The following is a 21,964-nucleotide window of genomic DNA, read 5'->3' as shown; positions in this document are numbered from 1 at the left end:
GAAAATAGACAATAAGGGACTACTATATGGAGAGTCGGACGATTCTATAATTTTCCATCTTAGCATCTTACGAATCTCTTATTTAACTGCTTCCCTACGGACCTGCGGAACAGAATAGCTCATTTTACAAAAGGTACCAAGGGGCTTCACCTTCGTGTCGAATTCATAGTTAGCTATGATGCCTGGTTTCCTGGAAAAGATATTGACAAATGTTGCTAACAAGGCATGAAGTTCATGTCTTTGCCGGAAGTTTAGTCTGACTGTTTACAAGGTTTTTATACATAATTCATCGGCAGTTGGTAACAAGTCGGGGACATTGTCGACGTCATCTGACTCGTCAAACCCACTGTAATACTGTTGCCTGTAAGAGACCTTGCGTACCTTGAGTTTGACATTTGTGCTCATCAGATGTATGACTAAATTTCTATCGCTGAGTCTTAATGTACAGTTACCTTCATCAAGATCGATAATGGCACGATTTTTACGTAGAAACTCCATTCCCAATAAACATGGAACGGAAAAGTCGTTAACCACTAAGAATGTACACGGTATACGGCCTGATTCGAATTGTATCTGTGCTTGTATTTGTATGCTGACTTTCTGTACCAGGGAGCCCACAGTTCCTGATACAGTACATCCTTGAACGGGGAGTGAAGAAATTTTAGTAACAGAGCACACTTTCCTATATACGCACATAGACAAAGCATTTATGTGGGCACCTATGTCAATTATAGCAGTAATAGGTATATCGGAAATGTGAATAGCAGTTGATGCCTGGACTTGGTTTTCCCACAGGTCTTCGTTGTTACATGTGTCATTTTCGTTCAACAGGTCGTCTCGTAAGTTACGGTCGTCTTCGTATCTAATTACATTGATGTGTCCCATAGTGAAGTTGCCCTCGATTATTCCGCAGCGTCCCTGAGGAGGCACGAAGAAGCTGCTACTAGTTTTCCGGGTTAAGTGCAGGTGAACTTTCATTTTCTTTCACCTCAACAGGATTCTGTGGCATATTCGGTTGAATATTGGCATTAGTATTCCACACAAATTGTGATTCACTTAAAGGCGTTTCACTTGACACGATGTTTGGTAATTGAGTTGCCTACGTGTAAAAGATAGTTGGGTTTCTTGGATTATTCTGGCTTGCTGAAAAGATTTGGCGGATTGTTTTGCGCATTGGTTCTGAACTGTTGATGTGATTGCTGGGGAAGTGTCGTATTCGGAGCTTGAGAAAAAGAATTCACTTGTGGTGATGGAGTAAAGTCATATCGCTGATTATACTGTTGTTGTCCGTTATTCCATCGCCTTCCCCCATTGCGATCATTACTCTTCCTGTTATTGTTATACTGATAATTATATTTATGATTTAATGGTGAATTGCCTAACTGTTGCTGCGTTGTCTGGTAAATGGGATTATATCTGTTTTGGTTCTGATATTTATTCCGAGGCTTCCCGTTACGGTGATTAAAATTATTATCATACTGCTGCACGCTAGGCTGACCGGTGCTAGGTTGGTATGGCATTCCATTGCTACCGTTTGCAGCGTGTTGTTACGGAGCTGGCGGTCCATTATTATAATTGTTCCTCATGTATTATGTGTAGGTTATCAAGCATGAAAGAAAAACCTCTTGGCCGTCCTCACGTACATTACCAGTTTTTCTCTGATGCACACTGGAAGTTTAGATTTTAAAAACATAATGACATCTTTGTTGGAGATGGGCGTATCCCAATATTGAATTTTGCGCAAATACTTATCAAGTAACGCATTAGACCTCCTCTTTTGGTGTTAAAGGGTTCGGTACTATATACTTCCTTTCGGAGTCTTTGCTGGATACAAGAGCTCGAAACTTATTCAGAAAGTGTCTCTCAAAATCGGCAAATGTGTGACATTTATCTATGATGTCTGTACCCCAGATTGACCCTTCTCCTTTGACATATCCTAACGTGAACTGAATTCCTTATTTGTCATTCCAAGTTTCAGGAAAATCACACGAGAAATACTTCAGACAAAACCCTAGGGAGAATGTTCCTCTTTTCCGGTATGAACAGCTGGAAAACTAGATGTTTTAAAACACTTTCATCTCTCATTAATTCGACTAACGTCAACCGATCATTATGACCACGTGACGTTACAATTTTGTCACGTGTACTATTTGCTGGTGTGGAATGTTCTACATATATCTGGATAATGCCGATAATCTGGTTCAGGCGATGAAGAATGCGGATAGTCACTTTGATTATGTTTACATGATTATATGATTAATGTGGACAATTTGTATTTAAGAATATCGCGTTTATTGCAATCATGAATGGTGGACGCGTTATCATGAAATTCTCCACAAACCTTTCATCACAGAATCCATTTAGAGACGTGCAGAGCGCCAAGATGAGTAAGAAAGTACAATGGCTAATGTGTAATTATCATTGAATACACTTGAATTAAATTGGGATGACTTATAAGATATGATGTTATTTGATCACACTGATTTGATTGTGTGCGTGAAAGGCAGCGAGGAATCGTTATGGATATATGATATTTACGTACACACTTCCACTAGGAACCTAAATTTGTGTATTTGTTCACCCTAGATGTCCAACACCTCACCTTCTGAAGAAGTGTAACAAGAAGAAGAATGTTAAGTTGGGTGACCAATAATTTTTTCTTAAAAAACAGTGTCTTCCGTTACAACAGCTTTTTAACTGTAACTAATTGTTTACGGGCATACCACCCATGCACCTACTCGTGATGTGCATCTGCCACAGGGGACAACTGGTGTGTAAGTGAGGGCTACTGACCCTCACTGCATGTCCCATGGATTATTCTGTACACAATAGGAGTTTTTCCGGAAAAATGTAACTGTACACTTACCTTAAGGGACCTTGGAACTCTGAAGGTGCATTTTGTCAGATTGTATTATCCCGCAGCTTATTGTTAGGTAAAGTTGAAGACATTCAGGCACATGTGTATGATCTGTTGCAAAGAGGGTATTCATGTATCCCTGTTCCAGGAGATGTAGCTAGTAAAAAGGGCAATATTACAGTAAAAAATTCCAGCGATGCTTGTTTCATGTGGTCCCTTGTGGTTTCTGAAATACCAATTGTTTAAGATTCGTTGGTATTATAAGAATTACGGTATTGAATTTTTATACTAAGAAATTTTATTTCACAAACACCAAGACGCTGCAGAATGTGAAAGACAGAATTAACACATTTCGACTGATGTATGTGGCCTGGAGTAATGCAGTCCTGATAAACACTTTTCTCACAAAAACAAGTTGGAGCACTGTTGGACCCTTTCACTTCATCCAGTTTGTAAGTCAGCACAAAAAGTATAGAGCTGTTACCACATCTGATGGTACTATGCAGTGTTACTGCGGGACATGTCCCTTATTTTTCATAAGGTTCTAGGTGTCTCACTCCATTTTATACCAACCAACAACTGATAGGCCACCAGAGAGATTGTTCCGCCTAGTACCTGGTACATGTAGGGGTGCCCCAGAAGCGAAAACGTTCTTAGTCTAAGAATTTTCTTCACAAAGCCCGAATAACTTTTGTAGTGTGTGCTGACACTGAATGCTTTCTTGTTCCTGTGGCAGACGGTGAGGAGGAGCACACTGTCTCACATACAGGTCTCACTGAACAACAAGTACCATTTGTGGCAGCATACCAGGTTGTATGTTTGTATGACTGGATTCATAATTACACTACCTGAGGAAAAAACTGAAGCACCTAGAAGAAGAGGAGGAAATAAAATGAAACTTTAAAGGTTGTGGAGCCGTGTGATGTTATTACAGTGATTACAAAATCATATCAAATTTACAAATCACTTGGCTGCAGAGCCCACTTTTCAATGTAGCATTTCACACCCAGGCTTGGATTAAAGCATTAATTCTGTTATGAAGGTTGCCATGAAGCCATTGCATCTTCTCCTAAGGCAAGCTGCATCACAACTGTTGTAACTAGTCCTTGACATCCTGGATACTGTATCTGGGACAGATTTGACATCTGGGCAGGTCCAACACATTTTCTATCAGCGACAGGTCTGGGGATCTTGGTGGCCATGGGTGAACCTCAATATCATGCAGACAGTGTATAGATATACATACCATATGTGTACAAGCATGGTTGTGTTGGAAATGGCAACATGATACTTTCACTAGAGAGGTAACACATGATGAGGCAGGATGTCCATGACATACTGTTGTGCCATAAGAGTTCCATCAGTCACAATCAGCTGTCACCTTAAGCGTCTCACACCATGAAACCAGGAGTAACATGTGTGTGCCTCTCCAAAACTTTGGAAGAATGAGACCTCTCCTCAGATCGCCACCGTGCCAGCTGATGATGGTCATTTGGTGTAGTGCAGCACCATGATTCATCGCTGAACTCAATTCATCAGCGGTCCAGCTTCCTCATCACTGCACAACTCCAAATCTAACCATTTCCATTGTGGTGTTGACAGCCTTTACTAGAGACAGTAATTCACTACCCCATCTGCTGCTAGTCTTTGACCAATAGTGCAGAATGACACAGAATGTTACAGGAGTAATTTCTCGTTCTCAGATGGCAGGCTCAATAGTTAAGGGATTACGATATCATTGGTACACAGTACGACAACCCTTCCATGCAGTGGTCAGACATGGTCGTCCAGAACATTGGCGATGAGTGTACTTGTCCACACGTTCCTATGTCACTGTCACATACGAATTCCCTACAACACTGAGTAGTGCATGATTCGAACAATTGGCTACATGACAATAAAGTAAGACCTCCTTTTAACACACTCAGTTGCCAATAACGATGTCTCACATGAGTGCCCAGCATATCTGTGATCACTGAAGAACTGACACTATCCACACACCTTTGGTACCCTACTAGGCCTGGTAATAACACCAAACATGACGAACACACTATGTTGGCCATTCTTTCTACCACAGAAAATAGCACCTCTAATCATTTACGTACCTGCCAATGATGTGTATGTGTATGTGAATGATGTTACACTGACGTCTGATCATAATTTTCTCCTGGGTTCTTCATTTTGTTTGTCAGGGAGTATATTTTAAATCGTACAACAGACAACATTGTTGCTCTCTGAACTTTAAGCAATTGCAGTTGAAGCTGAGATTTAGCACACTAACATTTCTCTAAATATTATGTGGGAGGTTAAATCAATGTACTATAAAACAATTGACCATTGTCTCTTCGGCTATCATCAGCAAATACCAGAAAAATGCACATTATGCATCAGGGCCATCTAACTGCCAAATTTCGCGGTGAAGCGCACAATCCTTGAACCTAAGCTGTAAATTGTGATGTTACATACAGTTTGAATGGATATGATGCTCATTTTATATTGGGTACGTGATTGGTTTTAATTTAGGTTGTTTGAGAGCATCAAGAAATATGTTTGATTTTCGAAAAGAGTCGCTGTGCAGGGTTTTGTCAGTGTAGCATCCGCATATATATTGACGATGGATGCCATACTGCTGCTGGTAAAAATATGCATCCCTTGAGGATACGCCTCTTACACAATTGTCATCAACCCATTGATGTATTTCAGCTTACTGTAGAGTTGATCCCATTCCATTGTTCATACTTAAGAATCTTTGGATGGGGAGGGGGCGGATTCAATAGCATCACTTTAACTTTGTCAAAGGAACAAATTTTGCCGCCAGAAGCTGAGACATTTTTTGAATCAGCTTAGCCAATAGAGATACTGCAGATTAACACAATTTGTGTAGAGTACAATGTTGCAATGAATGTGTATCTCAACAAAAGATTAATTCAAACAGTCTGTTGACGCCACCCTACAACTGGCCCAGAATTCAAAATCTTTGAGATGTCACCGAAATCCATACACATTCCAGTAACTGTCCAGACATTAGACAATCTCATAGACCAATATGGACACCTCATCTACATCCGTAGTGTACAATACTCCACTTTGCAGTAGAAACACAACATGTTAACATGAAAGAATAGCCAATGGCTAAAAATAATAGGCTTGAAACCACAAAATGGCATTGCCAATATAACCATCTAGTCAAATGTGATGAACGAATTATTTGCCATAAATACTTCTCAAACAGGCGTTTTGCTTCGGCTGTGTGTACTAATATGAATGACATTAAGTTAGTGACTCGATACCGAGGTGCTTTAACAAATCCAAGTGCAATTTCCTGTATTTACAAGGGAAATTATTGAAAATGGGTGGAGCTGCTACAGGAACATCTCATCTTAGGCGTAATGCATTCCTATTCCTGTTTTAGAAAATAACATACAAACTGAATGGGGTCAAAACTGAATGCACACATAATGTAGGAATCACATCAACCATAAAAACAATCACGTCGAAATCAGACTTGAAAGGCTTAGAAACTGCAGGATGGTTTTTATAAAAAGCAGCATCTACAGAGGAATTTACATCATTTAGTGTGTGTCTACCTCCGAATGCGCTAATGGGATATTTCGAAGACACTGCATATCTTGTCGTCAAAGTAAAGTAAGAACTCATTCTCTTATGAACCAGAACGTACGGTAATCCCTATGTCCAGGAAGTGGCTGATCCTGAATGGTAAGTTAGTATGGAAAATACTCTATATCTCATCAACCATTGTTGAGTGCTCAAAAATTTTAAAGATGTGATATCCAGGAATTCTGCTGGAGTTCGCACTCATGGGAATTGTTTGCATATCCTGTGCTACTGACTTGCACCTTCATACCTCACAAAGCTTTACCTGCAGCTACTATATTTCTGAAGTCTAAGTCAGGTGCTAAGCCAACATTAATACGTTTAGACGCCTTGCCAGTGAAGTTACAAGCAGTGCTGAAAACCTATATACTGAAGTGAACTAACTACATAGACGAACTGCTGAACGTTACATACTGAAACCACCTCCCCTGATGGTGGCAGCAGTGTGCGTTCACACAAATGTGAGCATCTAAATCCTTTGTCCGTGCTTAGACTATTCTGGGGATGAAGGAGACCGGATGAAAGGAGATACGAAGTAAACCCTTTGACATCACCTTGGATTATGAAGTGATGGAGGAGCAAGCGTGAGGAAAGCCCAGTGAAAGTAATTAAGAGGGGATAGGTTGGGGAAACTGTAAATGCTCAACGATGTCAAAGGGGTGGGGGGAATTATGTCAAGAGAAATCTGCTAACAGTGCAGGCTGGTCCAGCTCTCACCAAAATACCCAAGTAACAACAACTCCTCAATTGTTCTCTAATGACTGAAAATTCTCTAATTTTTACAGTAAACCTCACGTGAGAACAGTACAGAAGAATGAAATTTTTTAGTACTGTGTTCCAACACTTCTAAAGGTGTCTCTGCGTTTTTCACAATTTTCATCTAATGTAAAAAATAGTTTACCTAGAATGAACCAAAAGTTTCAATTTCTAGAAAAACCATTCGTTAACATATGGAAGGAAAGGGGTGATTACAGCTAGGGATCTGTGTCTGATTTATTCAATGGGAATATAATTCAACGCAGTTAGAGATAAGCAGATGAAAGAAACTAAATATACAACCTATTGAGTAAAACTTTCTTCTTGTTATTAGATACCAACAATGGAGAGCTTAGAACATTATGTAAATAGCATCAGAACATATAACAGACATTTGTGCTGCCATAACTCTCTAGCAATCTCCTGTTACTTCGAAGTTTAGAACTAACTTTAAATATAGACGGAGGAGCACTAAGTAAATGCCTGAATGTGTAAAATAACAATGTGAAAAAGTCGAAAACTTGTAGCTACTATGGAGACGAATCCATTCTGACAAATGAAATACAAACTGTGCATACACTCATGAGCAACTGATAGTCAACGACGTTGTTTGGTCTTGATGGCGCTTTATGACATGAACTCCTTTCTTCTGTCGTTCCTGTAGAGTCCAATACGGTGTTCGAAGTCATGTGTGTGCTGATGCGCTATAGCCAATCTGTCCGCTGTTGTCTAGTGGTGAAGATGATCATTGACATTAACACTTTGATGGTTGCCTACTACAGCGCCACAAATCGAAGTAGACTCTCATACGATAAAAAGCGCACTGCAGTATGAGATTGGTGACGGCCAGTCCCATGCAATGGCTACACGTAATCTGGCTGACATCACCTGTGGGGTCGTCAAAATGTGTTGCCCATGTTAGATCGACTGTCTAACTGATATCAGTACAGTGTTTGATGATATCTCATTCAAGTGACACACTGACAAATTCCGTAAAATGCAGCATTAGTAACTCTCTTTCTCTCTATTACAGCAGACGTATTTCTTCAGACTGAATTTGAGTCGTCTCTAATTAACCCATTTCATGGTTCTGTAAGAGTGCTCTCACAGTTTCGTCTCTGATAGTGGCGTTTACTTGTGTTTCATGCTGTAGACCACATACACTACATGTGTTAAAACCCCTGACGTTCCTCTGTTGTGTCCCATGACATATTCCTGAAAATTTTATATTGTTCAGTATTCCATCTTCAGATGCTATTTCTGGAAATATTGCAGATGTACCCTACTGGCTCGCACTGCATTCCTTGTTGATCCTTCTTGGCAGTTACAATCGAACAAGTAGACCATTCACTAATTTTGCTATGGTTACTAAACAAAGCATACAGCAGAACGAAAAAAAAGTTTTTTTGGTGATCTTTCATTTAAAGGAAACACTGCGTTCTACAATATTTTTGGCAACTGAACCTTAGAAACGAAGGTTTTATGTTACCTAAAATTTAAGCATTGATCGAATTATATACTCCTAGAACTTTGGATCTGTTTTTATATGAATCCTCACCGGCGCGGGAAAATTAGAAATTATAATGTGCCACACTTTTTTCATTCCTTGGGAATTCAGTTTTACTTGTTGTTTTACAAATACAAATTTTTTTTATGGATAAAGGTGAAAATCCTTAGGCTACTAGGTTGACTGTAGTTGGAAGTTGGCTTTACTTCCTCAAAGGTGTAAAAAGCTTTTCTTGGTATAGTCATGAGTATGTATTCATTATTTTAATTTAGCTCTCTTATTCTAAATTTTTATTTATAGAATTTGAGCAAGTATTTACTCAAATAGTGAATCAAAACTCAACACACTCTGTGTCAATACATAAACACACATCAAGTATAAATGTCATAACAACAGATTTTTAGGTTTTTTCATTCTACCTTCTACATTATTGTCGTTTCAGCAAACTTATATACCGGAAAAATCGTTTGTGATCTTACTTATTTTATTTCATAATTAGCAATCTTCCCTTTGCATTCTTTATTTTCGCTATGTTCGCCAGACATTCTATTTTAGATAGAACCTAAGAGGATTACTAAATTTCTGGAACAATTAAAATAAAGAAAGAACACCAGTTTCCCTACAACACATGTAAAACCGGATGTAGTTAATCATCATCGTTGATCTTCACCAAAATAAAACGCAAAAACCCAGCTTAAAGTTCCACCCAGAACTTCAGTTCCCTTTAAAATTGTACTAGTAACGTTGGTTGCAATGTTGTAGTATCAAATGATGTGATATAGATAAACTACTCGTGTAATCTCTTAGTCCCGTCGCTTTGATGCAACTTATTGTGCTGCATTAAAGCACTTATTTTTACTTTTATATATGAAAATGTGGGCTAATTACACTTGGACAGGTCCTCTAAAATTAAACATTGTACAGAACGTGGGTTATACATCTTTTTCAGTGTCATTATTATTCAGTTCATCCAAACGGTTGTAGTAATGTCAGCGGAATGTATAACGTTTCCCGCTGGCTTGATACCATGGGTCACGCAGCCACATCCTTTGGCAATGACTGTTACTAACAAACGTACTAGAAAAGTGCTATGTGATATTTGTTCATGTGTAACTTTTCAGATATTTTCTTTTCTCATTTTTTTGGACTAGGAAGAAAGACTAGCTCTCCTTGTACAGTCGCACCCCGACTTGCTAATAAACTGAAGAATTCCTCGACGTTGAAACTGTCGTCGATTGTTGAATGACTCTCTGGTAAATCCCAAATTCCTTTTTCTTAGAATATCATTGTTTGATGCTGAACTATTGGTGCAAGAGTTCGTGACTGCTTTATTCGTTTGTCAGTACTCCATCTTTCTTCACCTTGTTTGAAGTTTGTGTAACACTTGTTCCTTCGATAAGTTTTGATGTTGCGTTCATTGACACTGTTGAAAAACACGCGGTGTGATAATCTGTGTCTCAGGTAATGCTTTGTTCCCATTAAATGCAACATTATGACTAGAATGATCAAAAAGTTTGTCGGAAGATGTCGAAACGTTCAGCAAATGATGTTACTTGTTACAGTGGCATTGTCATCTGTTTATTTGCTAAAATTCCTTGAGTTTTGGAAACGGTCAGTAATCAAATGAGCGTTGACACCATGCTGTCGGATAATGGGGACGTTATCACTACAGCACACAAGAAAGTACTGGGACAAATATACTCTGTCTGTATCAAGCATTAAGAGATGATAAAACGTTTGTAGAATTGTTCATCAACTTGGAATTAGAAAAACAGTATCACAATATGCCAGTAAAAACTAGTCAGTATTATTTTTTTCTCTCGCTGTCTTATGTGTTTCGTATGACTGTGTGTGTAAGTGAAAGCGTTTCTCGCATTTTCTTCCCTTGAGCAAAATCGCTTGGTGTGAATTTGCCTCCTAACTTGTGGAAATACGCGGTTTCCGACGACGATATCGACTAATTAATCCTGTTAAATTAGTGACATTGTGAATAATGAGTTCGTATTTTATATACATCTGTCTGTGACATTTTCGACAGAGGTTGTGATGAAAACAAAGTTCGACTGAAGTTCCTAGGTAGTCGTGGCTTCGAACTCTCCAGTGCGTGTATCCTTTATTGTAAGCTCAGCAACATGTTGAATATAGTGTATGACGTATTTATTATCTGCAAATAAAGAAATGTGTATTAATCTAGGAGAAGAAGATAAGATGTGCAGAGAAATACATGAAATTATGACAAACATTTTAATAATGGAATCATACTGCCATAATATAAAAAATGTGGTTTTCAGCAAAGCTGCAGTTTCTCACCCCAAAATGGAAAGTTATTATTGGTATTTTGGAGTGCTTGTAATTTGAAGCTTTTATTTCCTTCATGTAGTAGGATTATGCTTAAGATCAAATGGTAGGGCGTTAGAAGTTATCAGTTTTATTAGAGCTGATCTTATGACAATTTTCTCAAAGAGAAAAATATGTCGCTTACGAGGGCATCAACAAACAAACCATATTCGGCGGTCGATGTCATAAATGAGGTTACACAAAAAATAGAAAACACCATCTTCCTCAATGGATTCTAAAGTGTCGACCATTATTTTAATGTATGCAGAGTGGAGTCAAGTCTATTATATCGACTAAAAATTTCAGGGATTGCTCAGGTATTTCTGATACTTTTGGTTAGGGGACCCATGATCTCCAATAACTCGTTAAAGAGTAATTGTGTTTTAGTCGACTTCATGTTCCCATTTATCTCAGTGTATGAACTTCAATGAAAATTTCTACTATAAAGTGCAAATGTTGACGGTATGCACTGTGTGCCATTTTGGAACTAGTCTTATACTCTCACGGTAATCGCTGTTGACAACGGTAATTCAGTTTTCAGTTATCGCCCTTAGTCTTGATCTGTTCACCCTCGGGTTTGCTTCTCCAGTAGTTTATTTGCGCGTTAACAGTAATACACAGCTTTATGGATAGGTTTACTAATGTAGAGCTGACAACATGCACCTCATATATTTTATTTAATACAGTGGGAAAGAGATATAACGACACTATACTGAAGGGTTTATTTTCTGAACATATATATCTGGCCACTGTACCGACGTGAAACATAGACGGTGTGCATTCCAGACAAGAAGCGATAAAAGCGTCTGAAATATGGCGATACAGAAGAATGGTGAAGGTTTGCTGTGTAGATCGCATAACTAATCAGAGGGTACTGACTAGAGTTGGTAAGAAGACGAAATTGTGGCACAACCTATCTAAACAAAGGGATCGGTTGATAGGAAAAATTCTTAGATCTCGAGGGCTCCTCAGTATAACAAACTAGATAACTCATAATTACATTGTTATTCTCTAACGAGACACGAGAGACCACAGGTACCTGATGGCAGTATACACAGGAAATATACGAACAACTTCCAGATGGCATTAGCCTTGATCCTAGAATTACATAAGTAGTGGGTACTGACAGTATCCACATATACAGAGTGTATCATAATTAATAGAAAAAATTAATAGCTGAAAATTCCAGTAAGCAAAGGCTCTAAAGTGCATATCGGAAGAGCCACGACCACTTCTTCGTCTACTATACCGTGATAAAAATTTCTTACTGTTCATGCTCTTTGCTTTCCATATTTTGGGTGGACATAGTATGGACAAAAACAAGAAAGAAGTGTCCAGTAACATGGGCTCAAGACTGAATACCTTCAGAGTTATTAAGACTTGTTCATCAGAACAGATGTGTTTGCCAGTAGCGAAGATGAACAAGTCTTCATAACATTTAAGGTACGCATCTTTGAATCACTGTTTTCTGGATGGTTTTTGTTGTTGTTTTGGTCCATACTTCTTTTTTTACTCATTAGTCTTTTGACAGGTTTGATTCAGCTCTCCACGATTTCCTCTCCTGTGACAATCTATTCGTCTCACAGGAACACTTGCAACCTACGTCCTCAGTTACTTGCTGGATGTATTCCGGTTTCTGTCTTCCTTAGCAGCCCCCTCTAGTACCAGAGGAGTTATTCCCTGATGTCTAACAGACGTCCTCTCATCCTCTCTTCTCTTTGTCAATATTTTCCATGTATTCTTTTCCTCGTGAAGTCTGCAGAGAACATCCTCATTCCTTACCTTAATGGTCCAGCTCAGTTTCAGCATTCTTCTGTAGCACCACATCTCAAATGCTTCGATTTTCTTCTGTTCCAGTTATCCCAAAGCCCACGTCTCACTACCATACAGTGCTGTGCTCCAAACATACATTCGCAGAAACTTCTTCCTCAAATTAAGACCTAAGTTCGAAACAAGCAGACTTCCCTTGGTCAGGAATGCCCTTTTTCTCAATGCTTGCTTGTTTCTTATGTCCTACTTGCTTCGACCATCAAGGATTATTTCGTGGCGTAGGTAGCCGAATTCCTTAAGGTGTCATGTACTTTGTGATCACCAGTTATGATGTTAAGATCCTCGCTGTTCTAATTTCTGCTACTTCTCATTACATTCGTGTTTCTTCGATTTACTCTCACACCAATTTCTGTACTCAATATGCTGTTCATTCCACCCAGCAGGTCCTATAAATCTGCTTCAGTTTCACTGAAGATGGCAATGTCATCAACGAATATTGTCATTGATATTCTAGTACCTGTAGTTTTAATCGCACTCTTGCACCTTTCTTTTATTTCCGTCATTGCTTCTTCGATGTATAGATTCTAAAGCACTGGCCAAAGACTACTTCCCTGTCTTACAACTTTTTTAATCGACGTATTTCGTTCTTGGTTTTCTACTCTTACTGTCCCCTCATGGTTCTTGCACATGTTGTATATTACCCGTCTTTCTCTATACCTTACCCCTATTTTCCCATAATTTCGAACATTTTGCAACATTTGACATTTGTAAACGCTTTCTTCAGGTCGACAAATCCTATTACGGGGTTGCTGGTGAATAATCAAAACGGTTGTTGCTTCGTTAAGTCGTTTTGAAGGTACCCTTAAATTATTTGTGTGTATTTTGCACCTACCTTCTCCGTTTACAAGAGCCTGAAAACTGTTTTTGCGGTCAGCCAGAAGGTGATGGAGATTATACTGACCACTATTTCCAGTCTGCAAATCCACATTATTCTTTGTGCTCAATGAAAGGAAATGATCCTACTTGCTGTTTGTTCAGCGGGAGGGGGGGGGGGGGAGGGGGGTTGGGTTGTCACTTAGATTTCACGGAAGTTACTGTTTGTTTGCCGCCCACAATGCTGAGAAAGCCGCGTGGCAAGTGGCGATATTATTTTTCATGTTTAAGACGAGAAATTAACTTTAGAATACTGAGACTTATGTCTTGTGCACGTGAACTTCTGCTTAATATACCAACCAGGAAAACCTCAAACTTATATTTATAGTCGTAGTTGCTGAGATAATTTCAGTGCGTGGTTGAAATGATCTCAGCGACAAATCTTAAGTGTACAGTGAGAACTATTTACGTGTGCAACAACGAGGATGCAGTGGGAATGCATTTACATCGGTAGGACGAATGTTCAAACACTCGAAACCGACGATTCACGACAATTAATCTATAAAAACAAACCAAATGTCATAAAGAAAGCGTGTAAACCGTCTGAGGATGAATCACAACGATTCGAAACCGGTAACGGTTTCCTTTGAATAAAGGAGCTCAAAGTAAATTTGTGGCTGGTTGCTGTCCTAACTCCATGAACATCTGCCTTGAATTTTGTTTAGTCTCGCTTCCATTATCCACCGCAACGTCAGAACTGCCTTTCCTAAAGCCAAATTGATCGTCATCTAACACATGCTCAATTTTCTTTTCCATTCTTCTGTATATTACTCTTGTGAGCAACTTGGATGCATGAGATATGAAGCTGATTGTGGGATAATTATCGCACTTATCGGATCTTGCAGTGTCGAGAATTGTGTGATGATGTTTTTCTCCAAGTTTGGTGGTAAATCAACAGCGTCACATATTCCACACACCAACGTGAATAATCAGTTTGTTGCCTGTCCCCCTAACGATTTTAGAAATTCCGATAAAATATTATCTATCCTATCTGCCTTATTTCATTTTAAGTCTTCCGAAGCACTTCTAAATTCGCATTATGACATTGGATCCCTTATCACTTCCCTTTCGACACCTGTTTCTTTTTCTATTACGTCATCAGGTAAGTTCTCCCCATTATACACTCCTGGAAATGGAAAAAAGAACACATTGACACCGGTGTGTCAGACCCACCATACTTGCTCCGGACACTGCGAGAGGGCTGTACAAGCAATGATCACACGCACGGCACAGCGGACACACCAGGAACCGCGGTGTTGGCCGTCGAATGGCACTAGCTGCGCAGCATTTGTGCACCGCCGCCGTCAGTGTTAGCCAGTTTGCAGTGGCATACGGAGCTCCATCGCAGTCTTTAACACTGGTAGCATGCCGCGACAGCGTGGACGTGAACCGTGTGTGCTGTTGACGGACTTTGAGCGAGGGCGTATAGTGGGCATGCGGGAGGCCGGGTGGACGTACCGCCGAATTGCTCAACACGTGGGGCGTGAGGTCTCCACAGTACATCGATGTTGTCGCCAGTGGTCGGCGGAAGGTGCACGTGCCCGTCGACCTGGGACCGGACCGCAGCGACGCACGGATGCATGCCAAGACCGTAGGATCCTACGCAGTGCCGTAGGGGACCGCACCGCCACTTCCCAGCAAATTAGGGACGCTGTTGCTCCTGGGGTATCGGCGAGGACCATTCGCAACCGTCTCCATGAAGCTGGGCTACGGTCCCGCACAACGTTAGGCCGTCTTCCGTTCACGCCCCAACATCGTGCAGCCCGCCTCCAGTGGTGTCGCGACAGGTGTGAATGGAGGGGCGAATGGAGACGTGTCGTCTTCAGCGATGAGAGTCGCTTCTGCCTTGGTGCCAATGATGGACGTATGCGTGTTTGGCGCCGTGCAGGTGAGCGCCACAATCAGGACTGCATACGACCGAGGCACACAGGGCCAACACCCGGCATCATGGTGTGGGGAGCGATCTCCTACACTGGCCGTACACCGCTGGTCATCGTCGAGGGGACTCTGAATAGTGCACGGTACATCCAAACCGTCATCGAACCCATCGTTCTACCATTCCTAGACCGGCAAGGGAACTTGCTGTTCCAACAGGACAATGCACGTCCGCATGTATCCCGTGCCACCCAACGTGCTCTAGAAGGTGTAAGTCAACTACCCTGGCCAGCAAGATCTCTGGATCTGTCCCCCATTGAGCATGTTTGGGACTGGATGAAGCGTCGTCTCACGCGGTCTTCACGTCCAGCACGAACGCTGGTCCAACTGAGGCGCCAGGTGGAAATGGCATGGCAAGCCGTTCCACAGGACTACATCCAGCATCTCTACGATCGTCTCCGTGGGAGAATAGCAGCCTGCATTGCTGCGAAAGGTGGATATACACTGTACTAGTGCCGACATTGTGCATGCTCTGCTGCCTATGTCTATGTGCCTGTGGTTCTGTCAGTGTGATCATGTGATGTAACTGACCCCAGGAATGTGTCAATAAAGTTTCCCCTTCCTGGGACAATGAATTCACGGTGTTCTTATTTCAATTTCCAGGAGTGTAGATGCCCCCTCCCCCCCCCCCCCCCCTCCCAACGTGTTCTTTCCATTTATTCGCCCTCTCCATTGGATTTAACAGTGCAATTCCCATTTCAATCTTAATGTTACCGACCGTTCTTTTAATTGCATCGAAGGTGTTTTGACTTTCTATATGGTAAGTCAGTCCTTACGACAATCATTCCTTTTTCGAATTCTTCACATTTCTTATGCCACCATTTCGTTTCGGCTTCGCTGTACTTCTTATTTGTTTCATTTCGTCAAGTAACTGGAGTATTTCTTCTTTTATCCACGGCTTCTTCACAATTACCTTCGTTGTACCTCCTCTTGAACCGAAATGACTCTTGAGCTATTCATCATCGCAATATCTATAGCCTCAGAGAACTTCAAGCATATCTCTTTATTGCTTAGTATTTCTTTGCGCACTGATTCTTCCTGACTAGTCTCTTAAACTTCAGCGTACTCTTCATCATTCCCTAATTGTGAACTGAGTCTATGTCTATCGCTGGGTACACCTTTATATCTGCCCCTGGGTACGCCTTTTAGTCCAATATCTAACTTCGGAATGTGTGCGTGACCATGGTGTATTCTGATTAAAATCTTCCTGTATCTCCCGGCCTTTTCAACGTATATATCCATCTCTTGTTATTCTTGAACCGAGTGTTCGCTCTTACCATCTGTAATTTATTGCAGAACGAAGTTAGTCTTTCTCCTCTCTCATTCCTAGTACCAATCTCATATTCTCCCTTAATCCTTTCCTCTATTCCTTCCTCTACAACCGCATTCCAATACCAATGTCAGTTAGATTTCTATCTCCATGTACGTACTGAATATATCCACATATATTCTCTTTGTCTCTTGATTTTCTGCTTACGAAGACGGCATGTCTACATGAAATATTGCTGTCGATGTTGGTTTGCTATAGATTCTGATGAGAAAACCTCGTATCCCCGAGATGTTCACAGTAATCCTATACTCTTTGCTACTACCCTACACCTGCCTAACCAGAACTTTCTGCCTTGGTCCATACTAACTCCTCCCAAACTAAGGAGAGCAAAGAGCATGCAAAAAAAAAAAAAAAAAAAAAAAAGGTTCAAATGTCTCTGAGCACTATGGGACTTAACATCTGAGGTCATCAGTCCGCCAGAACTTAGAACTACTTAAACCTAACTGACCTAAGGACATCACACACATCCATGCCCGAGGCAGGATTCGAACCTGCGACCGTAGCGGTCACGCGGTTCCAGACTGAAGCGCCTAGAACCGCTCGGCCACACCGGCCGGCAGAGGGCATGCAATAAAGTATTTGTTTCACAGTATCGAATATGAGAAAGTGCTCATAGCTGCTGAGGTATGAATTTTAGAGGCCATGTTTACTGAGACTTTGCCTCTAGCATCGTGCATTGTAACTGTATTCGTTTATATATTTTCTCCGTTGCAAACGAAGAAATACACAAAAACCTCACAGTATCCATGGTCCATGATGAGGCAGTGGCATCGACGGACTAATATCTTTTACTCTACGCACAATGAACGATGTATGACTTTCCAGCATACTTCATACTAATTTTATGCTGTTGAGCGGTAGTCTGTTGTTGCCTATTCCTCTGTTGAAAATTATTTGCTCTACATTTATCGGAGAATGAAGCTCAGGTGTAAACTAGACCCCACATTCGAGTCTTTTTTTAATACTTTTAGTGGCTTTCGGCAAGTGCCCACACAGCCATCTAAGTATGTGAATGTCATTTGTGACGGTACGAATATGAGGACAACATAACACACAGTCCCCATCCTGGAAAGATCTCAGATCCGGCGGGAGTCGAAGCCCAACCCCTTCGGGTAGCGATCCGCCGCACAGATCACGCAGCTACCGAGGCGGACGTATATTCGAGTCTTGGCTCTTGCAACGTTTACCTGCATGTACGTGTTCCTGGACAGCGTGAAAAACTTGCCCAAGCGTATGACCAGCGGCCGTGACGTCCGCAGCATGATGATGGTGAGCGACCTCTTGAACGGCGGGTCGGCGTCCGACCAGCCACAGCTGAACGCCGAGTGCAGCAGGCGCTCGCTCTGCAACACGACGCACACACCCACATTCACACTGTCACTCAGCTTTAAAAGCCATTTCGGTATTCGGCTCATTGCCTCATTTTCTCAAGTACATGCATTTTATCACCAAAAACCCAGGGAAGCTGAGGGCTGTTCATCACACATGCACCAACCCCGGTATGCCGGTTTCAGCCTCATGGGAATTTTGCGGTTCAACACTAATTAAGTTATCGTACTGATAATATGTCAGTAAGCTGAGCTGGTACGTTGCCCGAGTAAACTGTTCCCGGGCTATGTGTGTGACATATATTGTTATTTCAGCAGCTCGAGCAAACACCTTTTCTTTTTCTTCCGTGTCCGGATGCACCAATTATATCTTCCCTTCCCAGTAATTAGCAACGTAGATTGCTTTGTCATTGACTTTCAAAATATCATCTTTAGTGCATGTCATAGACATGTCTGGGCAGATCAGTAGGTGGTCCAAGTCCTGTATTGCTCCGCATTCACACCTATCGCTATCACTGTAACCCCATTTAAATAGGTTTAATTTGCACCCAGTTACTCCAGTGCGCAGCCGGTTTAATGACCTCCAAGTTGTAAAAGGTAGTTGAAATCCTGCAGATCCCTCCTCAAGTAGTTCCATTGTGGAGTGTGGCACCATTTCTTCCCAGAGAGATAGCCGCCTTGCGACGGGCTTGGTGGCGAGCTCTTCAGTAGTTTCAATGAAACTCCTGCGGGATTTCAGCCGGACACGTTGTTTTCGGTGCATATACATCGGGTGTCGAGGATCATTCTTTTGTTTTGATCTTTCGATCTCGGCGGCTACTTGTCTGCGGATAGTGGGTGGTGCTATGCCTATGATGGGGTAAATGATGTCTGTGGGAGTTGGTTTGAGGCATCCTGTGGCAATACGTACAGTTTCGTTTACGGCGACGTCAACTTGCTTAGCGTGGGCAGAGTTCCTCCAAACTGGCGCCGCATATTCCGCAGCTGAGATACTCAGCACCAGACCTGTGGTGCGCAAAACATGTGGTTGAGCTCCCCACGATGAACCTGTTAGCTTCCGCAGTATGTTGTTCCTGGCACAGACCTTTTTTTTAGTGTTGTGACAGTGCTGCTTAAAAGTAAGTGCTCTGTCCAATGTTACTCCCAGGTATTTTGGGCCGTTTGTATGTTTCAGCTCTTCCCCTTGCCACATGACTCGGAGTTTCCGTTTGGCTTGTTTGCTCCTAAGATGGAAGGCGGATACTTGTGATTTACTGGGGTTTGGTTTGAGATTATTGCCGTCGTAATAGGTAGCAAGTTCTGTTAAGGCTCCTGTGAGATTCTCCTCCACTTGTTCAAAGGTTTTATCCTGTGTGGCCACTGCTGCATCATCAGCATATATGAACATTCGTGTCTGGTGGCTGATGGGAAGATCATTGGTATAGATGTTAAATAATATTGGAGCCAAAACACTGCCCTGTGCAAGTCCATTCTTCTGTGTCCTCCATCGGCTGTTTTTAGATTGTAAGGTTACATAGCAAACACCTAAATTAGCTGACTCAAAGTGTTTACACATTTAACTGTGAACGTGAGACTTTAATCACGTTAGTATTTGAAAGTGTTGCATAAAGTTTCATTGCTATCGGTACGTTGTAACAGACAGAGGGGCACCCTATATGGCACACACATAAATTTTCGTGTCTTATCCACTTGTACCTCAGGACACTACGATGATAAAGAAAGCTGTATGCTGCAGAAGATGTAAAAGTGCGGAGACAAAAGAGTTGTGTGATAGAATAAAGTATTGAATTTAATGTAATTCCTAGTGCTGCCTAACTTATTTGATGAAATTAACACCAGCTACATTTATTTATCAAAATAGCAGTGAAAAAAGCAGCAAAGAAAATTATAAACCTCTGTTTTTTTTAAAGAATAAGAGCTGTTTGCACCGGCGTGCCAGCTGTCTCTGCACAAAACCTGATGCAAAAGATGAATGCGGGTAAATCTGATCATGAATTTACGCCTCTCCCCCCATGGAAATGTTAATAAAAACAGGATGGGGGATTCTGTGTGTTTTACAACTATGAAGAATTGAAGATTGAAAATAATAAACTACACTGTTATCATGACACGTGTGGAGAGGAGTGCGTCTACATACCTGATCAGTGATCGACTGTCCGAGGAAGCAGAAGAGAGCATTGTGAGTCATGTAGGCCAGGAAAGACATCATCCTCTTCACAACCGTCGCTGGAGATACGACTCCCTGAAACATCTGTCAAACGAATAATAATGCTATGACGAAATACATAATCATAAACATGCGGAAACGAGTTTCAAATCACTTTACAAACCGTTAATGGGTCACCGAGATACGTGTTAGTTAATCTGAGAATTACATGCTCATTACTGCAACCGCCTTTACTTACACTCAAAATAAGTAGAATATCAATGCTACCATGTTGCGAAGTATAAACGTAATCTTGAGTCAGGCACGTGATACTTTTTTGAAGATACGACTGTGGAAAAGGTACTAGAAGTTACAAATCAGTGTTTTGTGTCTCAGGTTGCCTGTATTGTTGGTAGGATTCATTTCTGAAAACATCATTCAGAAATATGAAGGTTTACGTAAAGCAACGTTTAGTATCAGGCACTCAATATGTTGAGGTCTTTCCCACTATCGCAACAGCCAAACCGTAAACTACAGACGTAACCTACGCAGAGCAGGAGGTAGGGACATAACGCTGGCTTTCTGTCAGCCATTTTAATGATTTCTCGTTGGTAGATCCCTGAAGTTGAACCATATAGCTTTTCCCTGAAATTATTATCTGCCACCTAGCCAGAGTCATCCTGGGCACTGTAAAGATACATCACCTGCTGCTCTGTGTCTTGAAGATATGACTTTCATTAATGGCAGCAACTCAGCTGGTTAAAAACGGTCACGACCGTGGATATCTGTAAAGATTAGCAATGAATCACGTAAAAGGCAATCATGTAATTAAGTTACTTTTTGGTTGTGCAATTTCATTTAATTGTTCATTCTCCCCTGTCTCTACCTTCTTGGGACGCAGTTTTACTCAGTTTTGTGCCATTGTTTTCAAGTAACGAGAATTCAGTCAATTATGGTAGGTAATAATGACTGTTTAAGGTTCTTACTTCTTAAAGTATGTTGCTTACGCTCAGAGATGCTAATAGTTGCAGAAGAAAGCACCCAAAGTGACCTATAATGAAGTACTAACATCTATAATGAAGTACTAACTTCTCTGAAGAAATGGCACATGTATCCTGTCAGTTCTTGACCGAGCGAGGTGGCGCAGTGTTTAGCACACTGGACTCGCATTCGGGAGGACGACGGCTCAATCCCGTCTCCACCCATCCTGATTTAGGTGTTCCGTGATTTCCCTAAATCGCTTCAGGCAAATGCCAGGATGTTTCCTTTGAAAGGGCACGGCCGATTTCCTTCCCAACCCTTCCCTAACCTGAGCATGAGATCCGTCTTAATGACCTCGATGTCGACGGAACGTTAAACACTAACCACTACCACCTGTCAGTTCTTGACTAGATTTCAGAGTGGTGCAAAAAATGGCATTTTGTTTCAGATATTAAGAAATTTGAAACTG

At 41.2% G+C, this 21,964-nt stretch overlaps 1 protein-coding gene across 1 annotated transcript; it reads right to left on the bottom strand.

Annotated features, from left to right (window-relative positions):
- Nucleotides 1-943: 943 nt before the first annotated feature.
- LOC124620230 (odorant receptor 2a-like) lies at nt 944-20,631 on the bottom strand. Its single transcript, XM_047146898.1, has 3 exons — nt 20,506-20,631; nt 18,228-18,383; nt 944-1,000 (listed from the first exon to the last, which is right to left on the bottom strand). Exons 1-3 carry the CDS (start codon nt 20,617-20,619, stop codon nt 944-946), a joined length of 327 nt encoding a protein of 108 aa, XP_047002854.1. The 5' UTR covers nt 20,620-20,631.
- Between the last annotated feature and the right edge of the window lie 1,333 nt (nt 20,632-21,964).

Source organism: Schistocerca americana, chromosome 6 (assembly GCF_021461395.2).
Source record: "Schistocerca americana isolate TAMUIC-IGC-003095 chromosome 6, iqSchAmer2.1, whole genome shotgun sequence".
Classification (NCBI taxonomy): Eukaryota; Metazoa; Arthropoda; class Insecta; order Orthoptera; family Acrididae; genus Schistocerca; species Schistocerca americana.
The sequence above is the reverse complement of the archived record's forward strand: the minus strand, read 5'-3'. Positions and strand labels throughout refer to the sequence as shown.

Bases quoted from the DNA above. Each gene is read 5' to 3' on its own strand.
- LOC124620230 (XM_047146898.1), bottom strand. From the start codon at position 20,619: ATGTTTCAGGGAGTCGTATCTCCAGCGACGGTTGTGAAGAGGATGATG. The intron at 18,384-20,505 runs GTATGTAGACGC...GTCGTGTTGCAG, and splicing joins GACAGTCGATCACTGATCAG to AGCGAGCGCCTGCTGCACTC. The intron at 1,001-18,227 runs GTAAACGTTGCA...AATATGCCACAG, and splicing joins CCAGGAACACGTACATGCAG to AATCCTGTTGAGGTGAAAGA.